General features: G+C 59.7%; 1 protein-coding gene across 1 annotated transcript; it reads left to right on the forward strand.

Moving 5' to 3' along the window:
• Nucleotides 1–35: 35 nt before the first annotated feature.
• Nucleotides 36–18,136, forward strand: BRINP2 (BMP/retinoic acid inducible neural specific 2). The gene is made up of 8 exons (XM_068952689.1): nucleotides 36–146; nucleotides 8,879–9,226; nucleotides 12,170–12,360; nucleotides 12,542–12,741; nucleotides 13,462–13,567; nucleotides 14,426–14,662; nucleotides 15,452–15,674; nucleotides 16,058–18,136. Exons 2-8 carry the CDS (start codon nucleotides 8,943–8,945, stop codon nucleotides 17,172–17,174), a joined length of 2,358 nt encoding a protein of 785 aa, XP_068808790.1. The 5' UTR covers nucleotides 36–146; nucleotides 8,879–8,942; the 3' UTR covers nucleotides 17,175–18,136.
• Nucleotides 18,137–23,445: the final 5,309 nt, after the last annotated feature.

Below are 23,445 nucleotides of genomic sequence, written 5' to 3' on the forward strand. Positions count from 1 at the left end.
GATGCGGGCGGGGCGCGCCCGATGCGCCGGCCCGGCAGCAGGACACGGTGCGTGGGCGCGGGGCCGCCGCCGGCCAGTGCTGAGCAGCGGACGGGACGGGACAGGCGGCGGGCGCCCCGGCGGCGCTGAGCCTCCCGCAACCCGGGGTGAGTGCGCCGGGGGGTTGGGGGGGGCGCGCTGAGCCCCGGCGCGCTTGTGACACGTTCGGTGGTGGAGCGGGGTGGGGGCGAGGTGCAGCCGCCCCGGTGACCTTGGGGAAGCTGCCCCGCCGCTCGGGGCTCACCGCGCGGGGTGGGTGAGACTGGGGAGAGGGCGCTGAACGCTGGCGGGACGCTCGGGATAAACGAGGGGTTACCCCGAGGTGGAGAAACCTGCCCCGGACCCGACGCTCGCACACGGCGTGCTCTGCTCTGGGGGAAACCGCTGGCAGGAGAGGAGCCCCAGAGCAGCAGGCGCTGGGGGGGAAGATGCCCTCCCAAATAGCCCTTGCTCTAAGGCAAGCATAAATCAACGGGCAGCCCCTCGGAAGTCCCCCAAGGCACAACACGCAGCCCCTCTGCCCGCAGCTTATCCCTTTCCTTTCAGCCGAGGCGAAGCGACCCGGCGCGGGAGCCTTGCCCCGGGCCCCTGCTCTGCTCTGCTCGCCCCAGCGCCGTGTCCAGTTATCGGTGCGGCGCTGATAACGCGCCAGCAGCAAACACTCAATAGAGCCCTGCTAATTTTTGGAAGGAAGCAACTCTGGGTCCTTAAAGCACCAGGCTTGAGAGCATCCGCTTGCAGCACAGTGGAGTGCATCATCCCCTTGGTCCCTCCCTTGGAGGGACCCATGCACCGTTGGCCCCCTCTGAGGATGAGCTGCTGCATGGGCTGGCTTGCGCTGTGGCCCTGCAGTGCCACCGGCCCGGCCAGGCAGGAGGACCTGGGTCTGGTGTGAGCCAGGCACCAGCGAGGGCTAGGTGCTGCGGGGCCAGGTGGGACCTGCCGGCAGATGTCAGTGTCCCCCCTCTGTCAGCAGCGAGAGGGTCCACGTGAGCCCACAGATGCTGCAAGGAGCCCCTGCGCACTTTCTGAGCGGAGCTGGTTTCAGTAGGGGTTTGATGGCACTTTTGGAAGCACCAGGCTCCTGCCTGGCCCCCAAACAGGGCTGGGGGAGCAGGCTGCCGGTGCATGAGGACACAAGGCTGGGAAGGGGGAGCGCTCCACTCCAGTTGCCTAACTCCTTCCCCCAGTGCCAGGCATCCACCGCTTTATTTTCCTTGTGCTGTTGCATGCTGAGCTACCACCGTGCAGCACTGTCCCTCCGGTGAGGATGGGGAGCCCTGGGCCTGCACCCACCTGCACGATGGCAAGCAAGGGATGGAAAGCAGCAGGAGGGATGCATCCTCACATCACCTCCGCAGCATGCAAAGGAGGTCCTGTGCGAGGCTGGCACTGAGCACGCTGTGACAACGGGAAGCACCGTCCTCTCCCTGGGGGGGTGGCTGGCTTCTGGGATACTGTTCCCTGCCCCAGGGACCTGTCTGCAGGGATGCTTCAGGCTGAAAGCTCAGCTGCTTAGCCTGAGACAGGGGAAGCCACCTCTGCTGCTGTCTCTGTGCTGGGAGGGAGTTGCATTTTTGCATGCCTCTCTTTTAAGAGGGTTTGTGCCTGGGGGTGTGAAAGCCCTGCTGCGAACAAAGCTGCAGGGCAGAACACATGGCGCTGGTGCAGCGCCGCACACAACCGCTGCCTCCCTCGACTGCAGCCCAGGCTGCTTCTCATTTGATGTTTTATGCAAATCCTTACCTCCAAGTCCAGGCATTTTCTGACATTTTTCTTTTACTCTCATCTTAAAGTTCCTTGCTCCTAAGGATGGAAGGAAGAGTTAATAAAAAGAACCCAATTCATAAAGTCTTGCAAGTTTTCAAAGCATTCTCAGGGGTCTGGGGCAAAGAAAGCCACTTAAGTCGTTTAGCAAGAGCAACCCAACAGGCGCGGGGGATCATTTCCAGGAGTCTAGCAGGGATGCTGTAACGCAGCGTGGCCCCCTTCCTTGGGGCTGCGGTGCCCAGAGCCGTGTCCCCACCGACCGCGCCAGGCTGCCTGGCGGCACCCCTGCCGTGCATCGCCGTGCCGCTGGAGCGCCAGCGGCGCCTGGCTCGCTCTCGTAACTTCCCTGCTCCGCGTCCCCGTCGGCCAGGCAGATCAATGAGTCCCCGGCACTTCCGTGGGAGCAGACGGAGCTGCGCCCCGCCGTGCGGAGAGCGGCTCTTTACTGGGAGGGGAGGGGGGAGCAGGAGGGGAGCTGGGGACAAGGAGGCAGCTGCGTGCGAGCAGGCAGGGAACGGCCAGGCTGCGTCTCAGCTGCAGCCCCACGGGCTCGCGCGGACAGCTGGGTGCACGGGAGCAGCGCCTTATGGGTCCCCAAGGACCCTGCCCAGGGATGTTCGGAGCCGGTGCATCACGGCTCATCGTACTGCAGGCTCCGGAGTGAGTTTTGGCACCCTGCAGGATCAAGCCCTTTGCATTTATCTGGCCCAAGAGGTGCATCTAGCTCAGGTGGTGCGAGGGGTGGGAGCAGCAGCCGTTTTGGGCTGACCCTGTCAGCGCGTCCCCTGGCTGCCTGCGTGAATTCACGTCGGTGAGATCATCCCAGTCAATCCACTCCAGAAGCTAAACTGCACTTAGCCTCTTGCCCAGGCACTTTTAAGTGGCCTTAATTTGATAAATCTTTCCCCCATGTAATGAGAAGGTGACTCAGGCGCATAAGCCTGACTTTCATTCCCACAAAAAGGCCCGCGCAGGGAGCTCGGGGCGAGCCTGGCTCGCCCTGGCCCCGCACCATCCCCGCTCCCCGTGCGGACGCACCTTCGCTCCTTCCTCCGGGGTCCCGCGTGGCTGTGCCAGCTCATCCCCTTCTCCGAGCGGGGACGGGGACAAGGCGCTCCTGTACCCCAGGACATGGATGTGTCTGATGGTACGGCCAGCAAGACACTGAGCCCTGGGGACACTGGAAGCAGTGGGTAGAGGGTCCCAGAGAGATTTTTGGGGCTGGGTGCAGTCCTCAGGTCCCCATGCCTGCAAAGCACCTGCCAGGCCTGGAGTGGATATTTCTTACCCAGTTTGGAGCTGGGCTCTGCCCTGGGACGCTGGCAGGAGCGGAAGGACAGGGGTCCGGGCGCTGGTCCGGCCCCAGGAGCAGGGTCTGGCTCCCTGGCGCTTGCCAGCTCCACGCATGTGCGCTGCAGCCTCTTGGCTAGCTAGAGCAGAGGGGCTTTGCAGGGGCTCGGTCCCAAATATCCCCCAAGCTCCAGAGTCCCAGGGGATGCATAGTGACCAGGCAACCCGTCCTCATCCCCTGCCCGGCAGTTCTCAGCCTTTCTAGGTCTACCAACGACAGGTATGAGCCTGCCTGGCTCAGAAACACCCGGGGAGCAGCACCACTGTTTTTTTCTACAGGCTTCAGCTGAGCAAATCCTGAGGGGCAGTGCCCGAGCGTCAGGAGCCTCGTGCTTCGCTGCAGCACCCAGCAGATACAGCGCTTGCTGGGGGAGAGCCACGCTGTACCACCCGGTGCCTCTCCCCCATGCCCACTTCACAGTGTATATATACATATATATATACATATATATATATAGCTAAATCACTTGCTGCAGCATGAAAGGGCAGAAATCAATGTTAATGTCCCTGACAATTAGCTAATGTCTTAATTATCGAACTCTGCCTGATTAGCGGTGGAGTACATGGCTCCAGAGACGCTTTGCCTTCGGCATCAAAGCAAGCAGGACCTCGGCATAACTCTGCAGGTTACTGCTGCAGTCGCCGTCGTCTCCCAGCAAGCCCGGGCCCTTCCCCGGCGAGGGGAGTAGAGGGATGCTGCTGCAGTTCATCCACGCTGCTAGCTGCGCAGTGAAGTCAGGCCTTTTCCTGGATAAAGACACCCACTGCAGAAGCAAACTCGGCTCCTGATGACTGACAATATGGGACACGCATTAGCAGTTACTGGAGGGACGCCTGGCTTTCTGCTGCAGGCAACAGGGTCGGAGAGGAGCGGCGAGAAGGTTGGGCAGAACTAGCCAGGACGCAGCTTGTGCTCCTGGGAAAGTTTGCCAAGAACATTTGCTTTGGCGCTCTTCTTCCTCAGTTTTAAAGTTTTTTTTTTTTTTTTTGGGGGGGGGGGGGGGAGAGCTGAAAGTTTTCCACCCTGCGTGAGGCAAGCCCTAAATCAAAAAGAGCAGTCAGATGCTTCTCATCAAATCTCCATTCTTTTGGATCAAGGAAAAGCGATTAGAAAGTTATTTCCAGCTCTAGTAGCAAGGTCAATGAGGTTACTTGTTACCAAGGAGCTTTGCTGGCCCCGACTTCCCAGGAAGGCGCCCGTGTCAGCAGGCAGAGGTACGCCCCGCACAGACGAGCTGTGCTCACTCCTACGCGGCAGCAACCCGCGTTCGAAGACGGAGCCACGCGGCCCGAGATCGAGGTTACATCCCGCAAGGCTCTTGCCTTGCTCCGCGGCGCTCCTGGGGACGCCGCCGGTCAGACGGCCGATGGAGCCGAGAGCTGTGCTGAGAGGCGAAACCTTTGCACCGGGTCAGCTGCTGCCTTCCTGGCACGGCAGAGGGGTTGGCGTAGCAGCGCCGGGGCCTCGCGCGTCCGATCCCCCCGTTTAAGGCTCCCTGCGCCCTCCCCATATTTGTTATGTGCAGCGGCAGGGAGGAGGCTGATGTAGGAAGGAGGAAATCCCAGTAGGCTCCTCTGGACTAATCCTGCCCAATGCAGGCTCTTCTCCTGCTCTTGGTGGCACGGGCATGAAGCTAGGACTGGTAGCCAAAGCTATGCTCACCCAGCGGTCAAGGGCAGGTCTGCGATGCCAGCGCTGGGCTGAAGCATACAGGCAATAACTTGTAGCTACGTGGACTAAGGAATACATGGCGCTATCGGCATTTACATATACCTGTTTTATTTATCCCACGAGCCATAAGAGCCGTTAAGTTGGAACGGCTCATGAACACGCGTGGGGTGGCGTAGCCGGTCTGAGGGGATAAGTTTGACCTCTAACCAAAGTGCAGCCCACATGGGTGCTCTGCAGCCCTTGGTTCCTTGCTCATCCCTCTGCTCCTGTCCAACTCGGGAGTTCAAGTTTCTTTTGGCAAGGAGGCTTGTGGGCATGAGTGGCCACCCTGGAGCGAGAAGGTGTAAAAAAGAGGCAGATGTGGCCCCAACCTGTGCACAGTAGGAAGCTGGACCACGGGCTTGGGCTGCAGCAGGCCAGTCACCTGCTAATTCACTATAAGGGATCCACGCAGCAGGAGGGGAGAGGGACCCTCGCTGGGCAGATCTGCACCCTTTTACAGCAGCCACAGTCTGGAGATAGGCAGCTATTGAATATTCCTGTTGTTGAGCAGTAAAGCACGAGGTGTCCATGAGGACACATCATGCATTCAGCCTTGAAACCCAGAATAAACCCCCCAGGAAAGGAGGCAGAACTGCATCTCCCAAAGGGTTTCTAGCTGGGCTGGGGACTGCAGCGTAGAGAAACGGCCCAAGGTTTCTCCATCCCCAATATCTGGCCCTCAGCAGCCACCCAGAAGGCCTGCTGGCTTGAGCTGCATGTGCCCAGACAGGGCAGTGGGCAGCCGGTGGCAGGACTGTCCTGCCCCTGCCGTGACCAACCTGCAGGGACTCTGCGCCCAAGAAACCAGCTGCTGGGGCGCAGAAAACCTGCCACAGCAACGGCGCACACTGCGACATGACATCTCCGGGCAACCGGCATACGCTAGGACAGGACATAGTCAGGGCGCAGCATTTCTACCCGAGCAAAGATCAGCCAAGACAGGCAGCAATGTCCTTGGAGCAACCAGGACACTGCTACAACAGCCACAAGCAAGGTCAGAAGCCACCTAAAAGATGATAAGAGGCGGCAGGTAGCGCGTGCAGAGGGCAGCCAGCAGGATGCGGGAGCAACATGCCAAGCCTGCTCTTGGCATGACAGACATGCTACATAACACACGAGCTATATAAGCAAGGTGCTTTGCTGTTGGCACAGCAATATTTAACCCTACAGGGAGCACGTTTTTGCATACGGGGTTCATGAACGGGCTGCTCCAGGAGCACAACTGCCTCCGTTTCTCAGCCAGAGACACAAGGGAGAAATTCTGTGTATTTGCACCCTCTGCAGGTCTGGGAGCAACCAGGTTCATTCGGGTCCTGCTGCGTTTCAGGGGGGGGAAGGGGGGGGGGGCATGACCTCCAGCCTAGCACGCGAAGGGCAGAAACCTCCTCCCAGGTAACTGGGAAAACCAGGTGGAAAAATAGCATTGGGGGCAGCACGGACAACACCGCTTCCATTGCGATATTGTTTGACAGTACTCCGGAAGGGCTGCAAAATTCAGCGCTTCGGTCCCTTCCTGCTGTCTCATGGCGACTATCAGCTCCCCGGCGCGCGAGGGCAAGAGAGAGCGTGCTTTTTGCGACCGCGGCCTCTGCCACGCAGTTACCTACATTAACACCGGCGAGACAGCTTGCAAATAGCTGTAGCGCTGCCAGCTCCGCTGCCTCCTGCCTCCCCCCAAGCCCCAGCGCCCCGAGTCTCGCGGTGCGAGAATCTCAGCTTTTGTTCAAAATTAACAAGGACCCGGCCCCGCTGGCTGAGGAAGCGAGAAGCTGAAAAAGCGTAATCAAAGTGCACCCTTAAGGGTTTAAAAATAGAAGAGGAGGGGAAGGGAAAAAAAAAAAACAAAATTACATGTTTGAATCTGATGAATCATCTGCCAAACCCCAGTTGGGGAGAACGTGGGGCTGGCACTGGTGCCTGCTCGCCAGGCGTGTGCGTTCGGCCTCCCAGCCCACCTTCCCCTTGGCCCATCAGCCGTTCCTGGGAATAGAAACAAATCCCTGCGCGCTGGGCCCCCACCGCTCCCATGGCCCGGGTCTGCCAGCCCCTTCCCCACCTCCTGCCACTTGCAGCAGTTTGACCTCGCAGGAGAGGGCAAAGATAAAGCACGAAGGTGCCGTAGCGGTGGAATAAGCCCTTGGGTGGAGTTGGTTGAAGCCAGCAGCCTTCGCAGGGCTCCAGAGATGAGGCAGGGAGTCTGCCCTCCCTCCCTCCCTCCCTCCGTCCGTCTCGACGGCTGGGTCCTCCGTCACGGCCCACTTCCATATTTTTATACTCAGCGTTGACATTGGCTAATGAAATAGTCAGTTCTGGAGTTAGGCTGACTCCAAGCTCCGCTTTGTTTTGGGAGGATTTTCAGTCCAAGCGCTCTCGCCGCCCGAGGAAAGCCAACGAGGCGGAAAGCGCTCTCTCCCCGCTCCGCCACCGCGCGGGAGCCCAGACCCTGTAACGTCTCTGTTAGCCCCCCTCCAACACACGGGCAACGTGACTTGCAAATCCATACTCTGACCCCGGGCTGGCCCCACCAACCTACCTGCGCTTCACTGCCCCCAGCCCAAGGCGCCCCCATTTAAGCTGCTCAGCACAGATCCTCCAAGCTGTGCACCAGCTCAGCTGGACCATCAGACCAGACAGGTCTGGGCTGGAGATATGCACCTATTACCTTCAAAACACCAACGCAGTTGGCCCCACCAGACAGCCAGGAGGCCCACCTAGCTGTCCAACATTTCCCCCCCAAACACAGAAGTCAAACCTCATCCGCGCGTGGATGAACCTGCACCTACAACCTGAGAAGCTCATTTTTCCAGTTCATTTTGGAGGAACTAGATTTTTTTTTTTTTTAACCTGACTGAAACAGACTCGAGAGGCTCTTCGCGTGCTCATGATGGACATCCACAAAATGCTCTACATCCATTAGCTCCCATCTGGACTCTCCTAGGGAGATTTTCCTGCCACATTCAATGTTCCACAGAAGCTCGATGCCTCAAGCACCTCGTACAAGCTGTATTTTCTTGGCATGCACCCTGCAGAGAGCCCAACCCCATTTCTACAGCAGTGGATTTTGATTTTTGCCTGGCCTTCCCTCCTTCTCCCAGCTGATCTGAGTTGACACCTGACACTGCAATTCCAACAGATTGCTCCCATCACTGTCACAGCTGATTTTCTTCCCCCAGCAGCCAGAGCCTGAACCCCAGGGAAGGAGCAGGGCATCACAGCAGAGCTCTAACCTGTTGCCAGTGCTCTGGCAGAGATTTGCTGCCCAACTTGTCTCGCAGAGGCACAACCCCCATCAGCTACCTGTAATTACAGGCACTGCACAGCTTGGTGCACCAGGCTGATGCAGACCAAGGAAGACATAAAGCAAAGGCCAGAAGTTCCTTTAACGGGCATTAGTCAGGATTTCATTTAGCTCTTTCTACAGCCGGCACCAGCAACCACATAAAGTCCTACCTTCTGCAGCACCACCAGGGCAGGCCCAGCTCTCCCCAGAGCAGGGCTTGTGTTCACTGGAGCCCCTCCATGCTGATCTCAGTTCCCTTTGCTCTGGGGCTGCATTTGGCTTACATATAGGTCCCGGGTCCCTGCAGCCTCTGGGTGGGCAGCAAATTGGCTCCACCTGAAACCCACATCACCTAAATGCTCAAGCATTAGGTTATCAGTAGGGCTTGTGCTTTGGGTCATCACAGGGAATTAGCCTGCGATGCCGGTGATTTGATCTGCTGTTAATTCCCTTTTCCGTGGAGCTCGGTGCCCCGTCCCTTCATCCGTGTCCCCACCGCGGGGCTGCCATCGCTGCGCCTGGTAGAGGACGTGAGCCCCTGGGGATGCCCCAGGGCTGAGCCGCTTGGTCGAGATGTTGCACGTGTGCAAGACATACGTGTACGCGCGCGCTAGCAGGAGGCCTTCGCTTCCCCGGCGCCTCCCCGCCTCGGGATTTAAGGCTTTGGGACGCCCCGGGGCGTCTCGGCCTGACGGGCTGCCCTCTCTGCCGCGGTGCCGTTGCAGGGCGGCCGGTGTCCCCGAGGACGGCGCGGGGCGAGAATGACGGAGCCGGCCGGGCGGCAGAAGCATGAGGCGGCGGGACGGCTCTCGCTCTGAAGGGCCCCGGCGGATGCTCGCGTGGCCGCTGGCCCTCCTGGCCCTGAGCGCCTGCTGCTGCCGCTGCGGGGCGGGCGGCCCGGCCCCCGAACAGCATGCCTCCGCCGTGGCCTCCTCTTCCTCCTCCTCCTCCTCCAGCGCGGTGCCCCTCGACTGGCTCCTTACCGACCGCGGCCCCTTCTACCGAGCCCAGGAGTACGTGGACTTCGTGGAGCGCTACCGGCAGGGTTTCACCACCAGGTACAGGATCTACAGGTGAGCGGCAGCGCCGGGGCCGGCCCTTCGGCGGGGGGTCGGGGAGGGCGCCGCGGGGCGGCTCGAGGGCAGAGGGGTTCGCGTCCCCCCCGCACGGATTAGAGCGGATCTAATCTCAGCCGCGGACTGAGCTGGACCGGCCGGGACGGGTGCCCAGGCGGGTTTCGCCGAGCTGGCTTTGCTCTTTTGAACTTCTCGGCTCGCTAATTCTGGCGACCCGGCGGGGCTTGAGCCGGGCACCCAGACCGCAGGCTCCTGCACGCGAGCGGCGTCCCTCGGCGCGGCGTCGGAGGAGCGGGCGGGAGACGCGGGGCTCGGCCGGGCAGCGCAGCTCGCGCGCCGGGGAGAGCAGAGCCCGCTCGCGCGGCCCCCGAGCCGGGGCGAGATGGAGCGCCTCCGGGTCGGACCCCAGCACCGCCTCGCTGGACGGCGCCTCGATGGCCCCCCGGGCTCTCCAGGAGGAGACCTGCGATGATGGAGAGGCTGGATGAGGCCGTGTAGACAGGTCGGCCGGGGCCGAGCAGGCTGGGACACCTCCTGGCTCAGCCGCTAACTGCCCGTAGCTGTTTGCTGCTGGCGGCGGACTAGGAACGACGCCACGTTTTCCGCCGTACTGTTTTTCCTCGCTCTTCCCGCTCGGCGCTCACCCGCTGAGGGCGAACCAGCCGCCCCAGCTCCCAGGCCAGCACCTGGGCCCAGCGTGGGCCGCGACGGCCCAGGAGGGCCGCGGCCGGCCAGCGCGGCGTCTCGGGGGGAGGAGGACGCTACGCCCGCCGAGGCTGACGCCGGGCGAGCTTCTTGCAAGCAGAAAAACGAGGCTCGGCAAGCAGCAGCGGGGTCCACCGACCACAGCGAAGGGCCGCCCGCAGCCAGCCTGCGTGAGAAACCCGCTCTGGGCACCAACTGGGGCCACCAACCCCGCCGTAACGAGCGGCGGAAGCCATCTAATTGCCCCTAAAAGAGCAGCTCTTTTCCTTTCCTCTCCTCCCCGGTGCAAAATCAGCCGGGGAGGGGGTTTCTGGCGCCAGAGCGGGGGAGCGGACGCCGGCGCTGGGATCGGCGTCGCTGCGGAGCCCGCTGCACCCGCTCCCCTGCCGAGGCACCCGCCGCGGCCCCCGAGAGGCTGCCGGTGACGCTGGTGGCACAGGAAGGAGCCCCCCCGAGGGAGCGCAGCCGGCTCGCTCGCGCGCGCGCCTCCTCCAAGGCTGATAATCAGCTGGCAGCTTGTTTTGCCGGCAGGACGGGCAAAGGCAGGGATAGGGGGCCGTCGCCGCAGGCAGCTGCTTGCCGCTCCGCCGAGCAGCGCTCGCCCATCGCCACGCGCCCGAGGCAGAAATCGGAGCTCGGCCATGCCAGCCGGGAAAGCTGCCGGAGCATCCCGGGCAGGAGGATTAAACGCCTTGGAGCAGCCGGCCGGGAGAGGCGGCACGGTGTCCCCAGGGGGCTGGCGTTGCGGGGGCCTTGCTGGCGACCCTGAATATCCAGGACCGCAGTTTGTGCAATTGAGTATTTCCCTGCCAAAAAGTTGAGGAAGGGCTCAGCCCTCGGGGCTGTGAGCAGCAGCCCGGAGGGCAGCGGGACAGGCGTGCCAAACCCGATTCCCACCTTGCACCTCCATCACCGCAACGCGTCCTCCCTTTCTGTCCCAGGCTCTTCAGCCTCCTGCCTTCCGGGCAGCCTTGTCCTCTCCCTCCCTCTGTGAGCACGGTTTCCTCCACTCCCTGCCACCCAGCATGAGTCCCTTGCCCTGATATTAGACTTTTGGGGCCCATAGGTCACCCTGGGAGGCAGCCTGGCACCCTGCAAGTCCCCAGGCTGCTCCCCTGGCTCGGCTTTGCTTGCCTGCTTGCCTGCCTGCCCCTCCTCCCCCCTTCCCATCTTTTCCCAATCAGCCCTAATTAAACTGTCTGAAAGCCGCAGCTTGATTTTAATTAGAGCAAAATGGTGACGATTAGGCAGAAATTGGCCGATCATTGTTTACGGGGCCGTTGTTTGAGAAGGCAGCGGGCTGGCGGGTTGCCTTCGCGCCGGGCGATGCCAGGCGCCGCGGGGGGCTGGCGCTCGCGCCGCCGCTGCCAAGAGGGGACGGACGGACGGACGCAGTCGCCCGACGCCCATGCGTCCTCCCCTCCCGCCGGGGGCCTCTGCACCCGAGAGGGCACCCCAGCACCCCTCGCCCTCTCCGCAGCGGCTGCTTCTCGGCAGCCACAGCCCGGCTCAGCCCGCTACCTCTGGCCTTGTATGCAACGCTATCATTATTTAAATGCAATAAACACCCAGCTATTGGATTTTCACCCAGAGCCATAGGAATGCGATGTCCGAGAGGAGAATCAGATGGATTAGGCCCACGCAGGCACTCCTGTACGATGGAGCTGTGCCCGGTGGTGATTAATGCCAAGCAGAGGTGACTGATTCATTAATGCTAACGGACATCTTCAATACTTGTAGCTCATTATTACCATTGATGGCATAGGGAGCACCTCAGTTTTCATTTGGGCTCGATCTTAGCTGGAAGCATCAGCACATGCGATCCTGAGGCCAGAGAGAGCAGGATGCCCGGGTCCTCCAGCCAGGGCTCTGCTGCAAGCCCCGGCCGTCTCCCAGTGATCCCACACTGAGGAGCTGGAGTAGGGGCAGGTCCTTCAGCTCCACTAAGGAGGTGGGGAGGCCAGGATAGCCTCTTTGGAAGTTTTTCCAACTATTAATCCTCTGTAGCACCACAGCCACTTGCCTTGCCCTGCCAAAGTCCAACTCTGTCCTCTCTGAGCTTCTCGTGTGTCCCTCAGACCGCCAAAGGTGGTCCTGAGGCTGCGTCCACCCTAGCGCGCCCTGCCCAAGGAAAGCCTCGCCAGCTTTCTGCCCATCACAGGGCACTTGCTTCTCAGGCCTCCGTTTCCCCGGCTCCCGCAGCTCACGGCCGTGCTCCTTGTCTTCTTTCCACAGGGAATTTGCTCGCTGGAAGGTGAATAACTTGGCCCTGGAGAGGAAAGATTTCTTCAGCTTACCACTGCCCCTCGCCCCTGAATTCATCCGCAACATCCGCCTGCTGGGACGCAGGCCCAGCCTGCAGCAGATCACCGACAACCTCATCAAAAAGTATGGGACGCACTTCCTGCTCGCCGCCACGCTGGGAGGTGAGCGCTGCCCGCCGGGCCCCTCACCGAGGCTGCGGGGCTGCAGACGCCACTCGCTCCCTTTTCCAACCACGCGGATGGCTTGGAAAATAAAGGCCATAGGGGTTTTTGGAGCAATAGGGCCAAGGGAGGGGAGGCAAGAGACCCAGCTGCCCCTGAAACGCGTGGCGTGTCCCTGCAGGAGAGGAGTCCCTGACCATTTTTGTGGACAAACGCAAGCTGAGCCGGCGAGCAGAGCCCATCGGTGCCGGAGGAGGGGTTGGGAACAGCTCCGTGGTCTCGCTGGAGACCCTGCACCAGCTGGCCGCTTCCTACTTCATCGACCGGGAGAGCACGCTGCGCCGGCTCCACCACATCCAGATCGCCACGGCGGCCATCAAGGTAGACGAGGAGTGCGAGGGAGAGGGCTGCGTGGGGAGACAGCACCCCGGGACTCACCAGCAGCTGTTTAAAGCCGGTCGAGGCTGCAAAGCCCAGGCTTGGGCCTGCGCTCGGGTGTGCATGACTGTGGGCAACGGCTGCCGCTGCAGCCCCTTGCACCGGGCTAGAGCAGACCTCGCTGCCGCGACCGCCCAGGGAACCTCCCGGGGGGTCGGGCAGCTCCTGGCACAGCCTGGCTGCTCGCCTCCGCAGAGGTGACACCAACCCACCCTGCTCTGCGCTGGCACGTTACCAAATCCGTGGCTGTAAGCCCACCTCCCGCAGCTGCAAACCCGCCTCTGCTAAGCAAGCAGCCCCCCGCCCCCGGGCAGCCGGAGCAGGGAGGGAGCAAGCCCCGGCAAGGTTATCGCGTTTGCGTTATTTATGGGAAATTGGGCACACTAACGAAGCCACATTTATCAGCGGGCTGGAGGCAGGGCTGCTGCCTGTCAACAGGCCAATTAGCAGGCAATTATGTCTCTCCAAGCTGCCGCAGCATCCCCTCGCTTTGGGGTGGCCTGGCCAGCTCAGTCGGGAGCTGTTTGCAGCCCCTCCATGCACGTTGTTGTCCCCATTGCCCCCCGCCCCCAAAGAGCGTTTTAGCCCCGCTGGCAGGATTGTGTCTGTCCTGCGCCCGTACGTCCTTCCCGAGCCGCTGACGTGACCTCTGGTCCTGCCTAGGTAACAGAAACGCGGACGGGGCCGCTCGGCTGCAGCAACTACGACAACCTGGACTCGGTCAGCTCCGTCCTGGTGCAGAGCCCCGAGAACAAAGTGCAGCTCCTGGGTAAGGGCCGGGGACGGACGCGGAGGGCAGAGGGACGGAAGGTGCCACGGCCGGAAAAAAGCACGTTATCCCCTAGCAAATAATTAAGGGGGCCTTTAGGAGCCATGCGAATCTTGGGAAATGAAGGCCCTTTGGCACTGCGATCCAGCCCCGCGGGGCGAAGCTGGAAAGACGTTTTTGTTGCCGCACCCGCGCGCGGTCCCAAGCACCGCGAGACTCGGGGCGGCAGGGAGGGCAGCGGGGCCGGGCCGTCAGAGACGGAGCCGCCGGCAGGGAGACGCGCGCTGGGCAGGATGCCTAACGCGAGCCGGACGCCTGCTCAAGCCTCGCCACCTGCATTAGCCGATCGATAACCCGCTGGTGAGAGCCGGGAGGCAGGGATGCGCGGAGACAGCGCTGCTCCGGGGATGGAGTTAAATGCCACCGTAGGACGCTCGTGGGCCTGCAGAGGCTCTAAGGGAGGACGGGGCACGCTGCAATTAAGCTGTTGCTTTTAATTTAAGGGCTGGGAGGAGGGAGGGAAATCAAAGCTGGACAGGAAGGGACTGCTGCTCATCTGCCAAGAGGAGCCAAGATCAATAAAGAGCCCAGACAAGTGGCTCCACAGCAAATTGATATGAATATGGGATTCAGCCAGCGGTGAGACTCAGCACAGCGGCCGGAAGCGGCCGGGGCTGCGAGGTGCTGTCCTGTCGTCACCCAGGGGCTGGCCACGGGAAAGGCTCCCTCCCTCCCGCCCTCGCCTGGCCGAGGGTCCGACCCGGCCGAATCTCAGCAAGGTGCTGAGAACCTGCAGGGCGGGAGGCCGGGGCAGGCTTGGTGCCCGCTGACCCCCTCGGGGATCTCTCTTGCCTCCAGGCCTGCAGACGGTGCTGCCCTACCACCTGCGGGAGCGCTTCGTGGCGGCCGCCCTCAGCTACATCGCCTGCAGCTCCGAGGGGGAGCTGGTGTGCCGGAGCAACGACTGCTGCTGCCAATGCCGGCCTGCCTTCCCCCAGTGCAACTGCCCCGAGGCAGACCTCCAGGCCATGGAGGCCAGCCTGGCCCAGCTCCAGCACGCCTGGGAGAACCATCACGGCCAGTTCGAGGAGTCAGGTGAGGGCAGGGCGAACCACCGGTGACCTGGAACCAGCTCCGAAACCAGCATGGGGATCACAGAGTTGGAAGGGGGCTCTCACAAGGGCACAGCCCGCTGGTAAACTCTCCTTTGCCTTCCTTGCGTCCTAAATAGAAAACTGAAATCCCCCTCGTCAGCGGGTGCAGCAGAGGCTCCGGGGCAGGATCCAGGTCCTCTGTGGTAGGACCAGGTTTCACCGGTCAGCTCAGCTCCCGTGCGGCCCCAAACCGAGCCATGTGGGCAAGGTACAGAGTAAATCCAAGTAACACCACTTCTTTGTGTTCATGCCCACAGATCTCCCAGTCTCACGTAGATGGGTCTTGCTGTAAAGACCTTTAAGCCTACAGGCATTTTCCATTGGGAGTGGCAACCTCCAGGGACTGCAGGGCACACTACGTGTAGGAACAGGGCATGCTCACCTCTTGGCTTGCCCAGCATCCAGCCTTGAGCACTGCAGAAGTCACTGCAAGCGCTGCACAGTGTGCTCTTACTGCTCTAGCAAACCTTAAAGCTCCCAGAGACCAAACTGAGAGGCGGTACAACGCAGAAGGAGAAGGCCTTCCCCCAGACCATGCAAAGACCCTTCCCACCAGTACTTTTTGGCTATACATCGAGTAGAGGCCAAGTGCTGGGCATTCAGACTGAGGGGCAGAGCAGGGAAAATCACCTGTTGGTAGGTCAGATGGAGGCAGTTTCAGCATCACCTCTGCTGTCTTCCCTTGCTGCTTGCCACTGCAGCTATACTAACTCAGTCCCTCTCCCCACAGAGGAGTTTCAGGCCCTGGTGAAGAGACTCCCAGGGGACCGTTTCCTGAACAGGACAGCCATCTCCCACTACTGGGCTATGGACCTGGATGTCCAGCATCGCTACCAGCAGCTGGGCACCAGCTTGAAGCTGCTGTCCAGGAAAACCCACCGAATCATCCGACGGCTCTTCAACCTCAGCAAACGCTGCCACAGGCAACCTCGCTTCAAACTGCCAAAGGAGAGGTAAGATGCTTCCTCATCAGCCATACCAAGCCAGCCCTGCTGGCTTGACCCTGTCCCCAGGCTGGGGCACAGGCCAAATCCCCGAGCGGGGTCAGATCCTGCCCATCTTCCCATAGGTAGGACTAGAGGAGCCCCCACCATGATGGGGGCAGCCTGGTGGTAAGAAGGCAGTGGAGGCAACTTTGCCACCCTGGAATGTGGCCAAGACAGGTTGGGTTAAGGCCTGGAGGTAGAAAATCACACTTAGCTCAGAGAGGATCACCATAAGTGCAGTATGGTCCCAGAAAAACGCACACAAGTCCTCCCTCCCTAGAGAAAGGGAGTCGCTCACCAACAAAGGTCCCACATAAGCATCCCTCCTCCCTTGTCTCCTTCTCCACTAGGTCTCTACCGTACTGGTGGAGCCGCGCTCAGTCGCTCCTGTACTGCAGTGAGACCACTGTGCCTGGGACTTTCCTGGAAGAAAGCCACAGCTGCACTTGCCCCTCTGACCAAGCCTCCTGCCAGGGGCCCATACCATGTGCCTTGGGCGAAGGGCCAGCCTGCGCCAGCTGTGCCGAGGACAACAGCACCCGCTGTGGGGCCTGCAACCATGGCTACGTGCTCACCCAGGGCTTCTGCCGTCCCGAGGTAGCTGACTCCCTGGAGCACTACCTGGGGCTCGAGACGGACCTGCAGGACTTGGAGCTTAAGTACCTCCTCCAGAAACGGGACAGCCGCATTGAGGTGCACTCTATCTTCATCAGCAATGACATGCGCTTGGGGAGCTGGTTTGACCCCTCCTGGAGGAAGCGCATGCTCTTGACCCTGAAGAGCAACAAGTACAAACCTGGGCTGGTTCACGTGATGTTGGCCCTCTCCCTGCAGATCTGCCTCACCAAGAACAGCACCTTGGAGCCTGTCATGGCCATCTATGTCAACCCCTTTGGGGGAAGCCACTCAGAGAGCTGGTTCATGCCCGTCAACGAGGGCAGCTTCCCAAATTGGGAAAGGACTAACGTAGATGTCTCTGCCCAGTGCCAGAACTGGACGCTCACTTTAGGGAACAAGTGGAAGACCTTCTTTGAAACGGTCCACGTCTACTTGCGAAGTCGCATCAAGTCTCTGGATGACAGCTCCAATGAGACAATCTACTATGAACCCTTGGAGATGGCAGATCCCTCCAAGAACCTGGGGTACATGAAAATCAACAGCTTGCAAGTCTTTGGCTACAGCCTGCCCTTTGAACCGGACGCTATTCGCGACCTGATCCTTCAGCTGGACTACCCCTACACACAGGGCTCCCAGGATTCAGCCATGCTACAGCTCTTAGAGATCAGGGACCGGGTGAACAGGCTGTCACCCCCTGGCAAAATCCGCCTCGACCTCTTCACGTGCTTGCTCCGCCACAGGCTCAAGCTGGCCAACAATGAAGTGGCAAGGATCCAGTCCTCCTTGAGGGCCTTCAATGCCAAGCTGCCGAACACGGTAGAGCATGAGACAGGCAAGCTGTGCAGCTAACAGCCAGGGCTGCGCAGAGCTCAGAGCGAGGGGGCTGGGAAAAAGGACTCCAAAAAAAAATTTTAAAAAAATCTTAAAAAAGAAAATTAAAGCAAGGCCTTACCTTAGTGCCAACTGCGTGCTTCCACGGTGCCCCCAGTGAGCGGCTGAAGAGTTGGCAGGGCTCACGCTGATGGAGGAAGCTGGCAGGAGTACACAGGGTGGCTCGCACAGCTCAGACTGGCTTCAGGCACAGGGACGTTGCCAGCAAGCCCAGCCTGCAGCGCTTTAGTTTTAATGCACCTTGTGGCTGTCACACTGGGGAGGACGCGCGGCTCCCGTGGTTGATGCAGGGTGGGGGAAGCAGCTGGACAAGAGGCAGCTGCGGGCAGGTGAGGAACAAACCCTGAGGTGCCGTCAGCCCAGCGCACTGAGGGTCCTCCGCGCCCTGTCCTGGGGAGAAACCGGCGACGTCCTCACTTTTGTATTCTTTTTAAGAGAGGTTTCTACCACCACATTTGCTTTACATCCCTGTGCTCCTTCCTACGGCTGTGTCCTTGCACACAAGCCCGTGGCATGGGGCTGGGGACATCCCCCGGGGCCTGTTTGCCCCGCCGTGGTAAGGGCGGGCGTCTCGGTGAGCATCCCTCTTCCGCCGCGCTCGACCATGGTACGCCAAGCCGAGGGGCATCGTCATCGCTCACGCGGGCAAGGACTCAGCATCCGCCCCATGGACGTTGCTGTTACGGACGGAGGTGGAGATCTCTGGGCCACTTTTCCTTATGACAACAACAACAACAAAAAAAAAAGAAAAGAAAGAAAAAGTTTTATTTATGTATTTGATTGTTTTGTTTTGGAGGGCTGCTTTTTTTTTTTTTAACCTATTTATCTGGGGAGGGTCATTCTTTGTCAGTGGCTCCAGCCAAGAGCCATCTTAGCAAAATGTTATCTGTTTAATATATTTTTTAAAAAAATGCCTTTCTGAGCAAAAGAGCAACCAAAAACAACCAGAAAAAAAAGACAACAAAAAAAAAAGTTACCATCATCTTTGGCCCTGGCTTTTCCATTGCTGTGCTCAGGAGGGGAGCTGAGCACAGCTTGGCGCAGGCCACGGGGAGGAGGTGGCTAGATGCCCCAGTGCCGCAGCTCTCGCTCGCTCCCTCTCGCTCTTGCATTTGCTCCCGGTTTTGCACCAGCAGCTCCCAGTTTGGAGGCCAGAGGGGGCCTCCTGGCCAGCCAAGGCTTTCATTCCTGCCCCAGGTCAGGCCAGCTGTTCGCTGATGGCACAAACCTCTAGCGTCCTTCTGGGCTAAAACCACCCTGGGTTTTGTGCAGCTCCTGACTTCCAGTGGGAGATGGGCCAAGTTGCTCCCCCAGGGCATGGCCAGCAGCACGGCAGGTCCTGGTGGCTCTGCCCCAGGGCAGATGCCAGCAGGTGCCGGGGCAGCGCAGGGACAGGGCTTGGCTCCAACCCCATGGCCAAAGAGCCCTGGTTGCCTGTGCTGCTTTAAACACCTATCCCCAGTTAATGTTTGCCTGCAAATCCCTTGCGCATCCAAAGAGAGGAGAGCTAATGCCTTATTTCCAGCTCCTCCCTCCACGTGGTTTCTCTATCCCCACTGCAGGTGCACGCCAAAAGCAGACAGATAAGATGACCCTTAGAGATGGTGAATAACTGACCCTCCTCCACCCTTTCTAGGCCACTTCCAATCTTATAGCCAGTTATGGCATCGCCCATCAGTCATCTCTGTCAGCCTGAAGTGTCTTAGCTCCCCAGCTTGGTCTGCTCCATACTTTTGGTATCCTTGAAGCCCTTCTCGGGGCCTTCTCTAGCATATAAGCAGACAAATAAAAGCCACCAAAGAGGCCCTTCGCCTGGGAAGGCCATGCCCCAGCTCCTGCCAGCTACTGCTGTGCAACATGGAGAACTTGGCCCTCCTCAGCTCGTCCCATAGGGCAGGCCGGCATGACCCCCTCACCGTGCCACGACCAGCATCCACCGTCGGAGGATTTGCAAGCCGCAGCTTGCCGTTTAGAGGTCCTCTCGGTGTTGCACCTTGCCCGAGGGCGGCATGGTGATGCTCTCCCCCATACCTTGCCTTTATGGGCTCAGGTTACCAACGGCCTCAGCGAGGATTTGGGGCAGCCGATACCCCTGCGAATGGATGGCAGTGGGGAAGCAGCCGGCCCTCAGCACCTCTTGGCAGAGCAATAAGACCCGGTGGCGCAACGAGGCAGCAGACGGGAGCAGGGACGCAGGGTGGCCGGCGCAGAAGACGGGCTGCCAGCAAAGACAGCCTGACAGCTGCCAGCTTCCCCGAGCCGCCAGGTCGCGTCGCCCTCCCCGGCACCGCCGCGCTGGCCGCCCGACAGGCATCTCGAGCGGCAGCGTTCCCCGGCTTTCCGATCAAGAAGTCACGCGTATAAACACAAGCGGAGCTCGGCCCTCGCTCCTCTCTCGGCACTGGCGCCCGGCCTCGTTTCTCAGCGAAGGAGACGTTTATTAGCAGAGGACGGGCTGGAGAGAGGAGGAAGCTGGCCCTCCAAACCGCAGCACCATTAAAGCAGCGGCGGGGGCAGAGAAGCTGGTCAGGATGCAGGCAAAAGGAGAGAAAGGAGGGGGAAAAAAAAAGTATATCAGTGTGCATCCTCCCCGGCTGGGAAAACTTGCCTGCTTGAACGCTGCACGAGCCATGGCAACCCAAGCTCATCTACCCGGTTGCTGTCAGCGGGCCGTGCCCCCCCTCCATCCTCGGGTTAGACAGATAAAAGAGATAAGCAGGAGGAAAATAAAACCGGGAGAGAGAAATGATGCTTGCTATTTATATTCCCTGTCTAATCTATCAATCCATCAGGCAGCCGATTGTGTTTATAGCATCCTTCAATCTGTCACCTGGGCTTCTGCTCTCCCTACATCTGCCTCCTTCTGCCCGCGTCTTCTCCCTTGTCTCCGAGTCCTAAAAGGGAAATCAGGCAATTAAACACACCGGGAGGGAACGGCGAGCCAGCGGCACCATCTCCACGTTCCCGCTCCGGTCCCGATCACGGCAGCTCCCTGGGGGAGCCAGCAGAAACCTGTCGTGGGGCCAAGGAGGGAGAGCCAGCTCCCGGCTGCAGACCCCCGTCTCGCGACCAACCCCGCTTCACCCTACGGAGCAGCTCCCTTTCCAGCGCTCCCGGAGAAGCCCCAGGGCAAACACCCGGCTTAGGGCTCTCCTCCCAGCGCAGGACCGGGCTAAAGGGAATTGCCCACCAGTGTGGGAGGAGGTGGTTTGGGTGACACACTCTTGCTAAGGAAAACTCCAAGAACTTGGGGGTTTTGGCAAAGGCTCAGCTTGCTTCCCCTCAAGAATTTGGCAGAGTTTCGAGGTTGGTTTCGGACGCTCCTTGGGTAACTCACTTCTCCCAGAAATTGTGGGCAGGCGACAGTTGCCTGAAGCACAAGGAGAAATCAGATTTGCCCTTGCCTGGCCGGCTGGCACCGACTCCTGGGAAGGCTTGACCACTTGAGGACATCCCAGTCAGAGAGACTGAACTTCTTGCTTTTGCCACATGGTCTCCCAGGTCCTGGGCAGATCCCTTTATCTCCCCAGAATCCCAAAGCACAGGGTGAAAACATGCCTCTTCTCCCATCCTCTGCCTCCTCCAGGCAGAGCATTTCTTACTGTGATTTTCTCTGTACTTAACGCAGCAGCTCAGTGACATACCCTAAAGGCGCTCAAACATGAATGCAACGAGCAGTTGGGACATCAGTCAGCATCTCCAAGACCCCAGCACTCCGACAGGCGTCAGACAGTGGGCAGACACCCCCCGCGCTAGCGGGAGCTCTCCGCAGGCGAGCTCCCGCCACGAAACGGCACAGATGCGCTCGTCTCCCCTGCGAGTAAAAGCCTTGAAATTGCTGTTTCTGTTTGAACTCTTCACTGCTATTCAGAATATGCAAAAGCAGCATCTCCCGCTGCCGGCGGCACAGGTTTCACAGCAGCCCGAACACCGAGCGGGGGGGAAAGCATGTGGGGCAAGGGCAGGAGATGCGCGCCGGCCCCTTTGACTCACAGCAGATGCCCTGCTGCAGGGCTGACCCCAGGCTCATCTGGCTCGCGGTCGGCTCTGACCCGGCTGCCGCTGACCGTCAACAGGACAGATAGGTGATGCCACAAGAGCGACCGTCTCGTGCGCAAGGATAAAGGTGGATGGAGGCCGTTTGCTTTTAATTTAAAGGGGGGAAGAGGGAGAAAAGAAAAGAAAAAGAAGAAGAAGAAAAAAGAAAGATAGAAAAGAAGGACCAGGCAGGTAGCTGGAGGGAAGAGCTGGCAGCTGCTCACGCCCCGACAGCCGCCCTTCGGCTCGCCAGGGAGAGCAGCACTGATGTCTCCCCTCCCTCCAGCACCGTGCTGAGACAACGCGTGGCCCAAAAGCACCGAGTCCCGACCCAAACTGCCAAGCCCCAGCGGGAGCGAGCCCACGCCTGCACTGCCAGCACCGTCTCGCCGAGGATTTTAGCCAGGTCCGTCCCTGCTTCCCCAGCTCGCACAGCTCGCCGAGCCCTGCGGCACGCGCGGCACCTTCTCCGCGCAACGCACCGGTGGCCAGACCACGGATCGGGCTAAACGCGGCTGAGGAACGAGCACAGGCTCAATAACATCGAAAACAACCCCCAGCTACCGGCCCTTCATCAAGCGTAGGGCTGAACCAGCTCCTTGCCTGAGCAGAGAAAAGGTGGGGGCAGTTCCCTGAATTTTGCTGATAAACGACTGCATTTTGGAAGGAGTACTTCCACATTTTTCACTGCTAGGGATGGGGTGAGCGACCGAGTCACAGCGAGAGCCAACGCAGCGTGCCTCCCCCGGGGCAGGAAAGGAAGGGAGCTGACATGCATGTTAATCTGGGGCATAAACGAGCGTATCCGCAGATTCTTGTTCAGTGATTAAGGCGTTCAAAGGAGGTGATTAAGAAGACAAGGTTAATAACTGGAGGTCAGCATTTGATTACCTTGTAGCACTTCCCTCTGCAAATAATAACACGGACACCAGCGGGGCTAGTGGGGAGGTCAGCGGCGCTGGCAGGATGCGGCCTCCGGCTGCCAAAAGACGGAGTTGTACCCCAGCTCAGCTGGGCAGCTCCAGCACTGCCACCCCTCTCCGCCTGCAGCAGGCCGCCCAAAAAAATAGCATGTTTGGGGGCTCTCTTACCTGCCTGCTGGTGCAAGCCTCTGCATTTACACACCTTCTACTAGACTTCCCCCTGCGCAGGTTTATTTATCAGCTCTGCCAGGGAAAAGGAAAAGGCTTTGCTGTTTCTCCCTCAGTCCTGGCAGCAGGACAGGACGTGCAGGAGCGAGCCTTTCCCCTCCAGCATTGCTTCTCCCTTCTCCCAGGTGCAGACTGTTCCCAGCCAGGGACACCCTGCAATCTGCAGTTCTCAGCTACACCTGCACGCAATGGCCCTCACTGCAGCGCACAGCCGATCCCCTGCACTTCTCGCTTCCTTTATTTCACCTTCTCCCTCTTTTTTCCTTCTGTATTTTTTAAGCCTTTTATGCAGCACCAATTGAATATTAACTCTGAAGGTCCCAAGCTCATGAGGGTACCTTTGGCCTGGTGTTGGGGTCCATCAGCTAGCAGCACGGTGGCCTCAACCCTTCCCAGTCCCTGAGATCCAGAGGGTTTCACCCCCTCAGCTTACTTGCACTCCACAAGAGCTGGGACAGCGGTGCTGGGTGTCCCCAGCCAAGAGCATCGCTGGGTCAGGCTGTACTAAATGCAGCAAGGAAAGGTTTGCCATCGAGAGCCAGAGGTGAGAGATGCCACGAGGCTGTTTGCGCTCCTGCCCATGTATCTTTGCTTCACCCTGCCTCCGTTCCCCAGTCTATAAACCAAGGATGATGCTGTGCCAGCCTGGGAGTAGAGCAAGGGCAGCACAGGAGGTGTTATAGCCCTTGGAGGGGTGAGGGAGGGCTGAGGGTCTCCAGATAGCATGCTTTTCTGGGATGCATCCTTTTTTAGTTTGTATGCAAACAGCACGCTGGTGCAGATTTATCTTGAAATCCATCCTGACCCAGCCTGGAAAGTTTGGAAATCTTCAGAGTGGATTTTGCCTTCTTGCTTTGAACTGCAAGGTAGAGAAGAAGTGGAAATCACAGAATTTTGCTCGGCTGGAGGCTTCCTCCTGAACTTTTTGTTCAGGGCTCCTCTGACTTCGTTAGATGCACAGCATTAGCTCCTTAACCACCAGGCATCTGCTAAACAGAGCTGTTTTGCTGTTTGACAGCTCTCTCAGCGTTTGACTGGTG

The sequence above is a fragment of the Struthio camelus genome, chromosome 8 (genome assembly GCF_040807025.1).
Source record: "Struthio camelus isolate bStrCam1 chromosome 8, bStrCam1.hap1, whole genome shotgun sequence".
NCBI lineage: Eukaryota > Metazoa > Chordata > Aves > Struthioniformes > Struthionidae > Struthio > Struthio camelus.

What these genes read in the sequence shown, in the direction of transcription:
- BRINP2 (XM_068952689.1), top strand. Translation starts at nt 8,943, where the DNA reads ATGAGGCGGCGGGACGGCTCTCGCTCTGAAGGGCCCCGGCGGATGCTC. An exon ending in TCGCCACGGCGGCCATCAAG is followed by an intron (nt 12,742 to 13,461) that starts GTAGACGAGGAG and finishes GGTCCTGCCTAG; the next exon opens with GTAACAGAAACGCGGACGGG. An exon ending in GAACAAAGTGCAGCTCCTGG is followed by an intron (nt 13,568 to 14,425) that starts GTAAGGGCCGGG and finishes TCTTGCCTCCAG; the next exon opens with GCCTGCAGACGGTGCTGCCC.